The sequence below is a fragment of the Hippocampus comes genome, unplaced genomic scaffold (genome assembly GCF_001891065.2).
Source record: "Hippocampus comes isolate QL1 unplaced genomic scaffold, H_comes_QL1_v1.1 scaffold3190, whole genome shotgun sequence".
Taxonomy (NCBI): Eukaryota; Metazoa; Chordata; class Actinopteri; order Syngnathiformes; family Syngnathidae; genus Hippocampus; species Hippocampus comes.
Window position 1 is genome coordinate 1 of NW_017807847.1, and position 1,203 is coordinate 1,203.

Below are 1,203 nucleotides of genomic sequence, written 5' to 3' on the forward strand. Positions count from 1 at the left end.
GTTCTAGCTATGTGCAAGGAAAAAGGAGAAACACATCATTAATGACAAAAAGAATCTTTTCCCCACACCCCATTTCCCCCTTCACCCCTCGCGATTGACAGTCCGCGGGCTACCAGTCGATTGTGATGGACATATCGGGCACCCGTGATTTAGGCGGGAAGACAAACTGAACTGAGAACATTTTCTTGTATCCTTACAAGCTTGAAATAGAGCTCCTGGTCTTTTTCTTTGAGCATTGAGTACACACTCTCCATCTTGTATGTTATGCCACACTGGGAATCATCCAGGCTCTTGATGAAATTATCTCTGTTTTCTGACATGAGGTTGGTAAAACAGAAGAATGTGTCTGCTTCTGCATGTTCTGCAACGAAAAAAAAGAACACTATTTCAAGATTACAAATGCAATAAAAAGTCAGTACAAGTGTTGACTTTGACCTTCCAGTGGCTTCAAATCAACATTTTCACATAATATGAATTATTGTCAAATAACTGTGCCTCAACTAAATGTGTCCACGGTTCAACAAATTGTTTCACTTGAACGAAATGTTAACCACCTACCTTTCCATTGGCTGTTGGGGTCTGTGGCAAAGGTGTAGTAGATTGGACCAACAATTTCATTCATGCCCTGGACATAAGCAATCCCAGGATTGAGTTTGGCATAGATGAAGAGGATGCGCTCCACCACTTCCCAATGCGCTTCACTCCCATTGGGCAAAACCTCGTATTCATTAGACGGGTACAGGTTCAAAGACTTTCCAGGAGAGCTGACCTTGGAGGACAGATGCAATTCACTCAAGTGATTTCGCAGCGCAGTTTGCAACGTCAAATGAGCGACTGTTAACTTGTTTACACACGTCACACAAACTTGTTTATGCACACGTCAGACAAAGAGAAGTAGGCTGCAAGAGTTCAAGAAACAGATGCATCGTACCAAGATCCAACATCCGGTGGGGAAATGGCACAGCATTTGATTAAAAAGAACACGATGCCAACATTGAAGCATGGTGGTGGTTTTGCGACCGACCACCTGCTAATTTCAGCAAGGAGTCAGTGTTTACATTGATAAAATGTGATTAGCAAATCATCGCCTTCAAGCTCCAACGGTAAATGTGGAGAGGTCATCTCATCGCGCATAACTGATCAAACGTGTTTCCCCAAATATAGTGTGTGAAAGAAGAAATTGACACTTACATTAGTTACTCC

General features: G+C 42.6%; 1 protein-coding gene across 1 annotated transcript; it reads right to left on the minus strand.

The window, feature by feature from the left end:
• Positions 1 to 59: 59 nt before the first annotated feature.
• LOC109508210 (TBC1 domain family member 13-like) lies at positions 60 to 1,197 on the minus strand. Its single transcript, XM_019858088.1, has 3 exons — positions 1,192 to 1,197; positions 559 to 769; positions 60 to 361 (listed from the first exon to the last, which is right to left on the minus strand). The coding sequence occupies exons 2-3, from the start codon at positions 620 to 622 to the stop codon at positions 150 to 152; spliced, it is 276 nt and encodes a 91-aa protein (XP_019713647.1). The 5' UTR covers positions 623 to 769; positions 1,192 to 1,197; the 3' UTR covers positions 60 to 149.
• Positions 1,198 to 1,203: the final 6 nt, after the last annotated feature.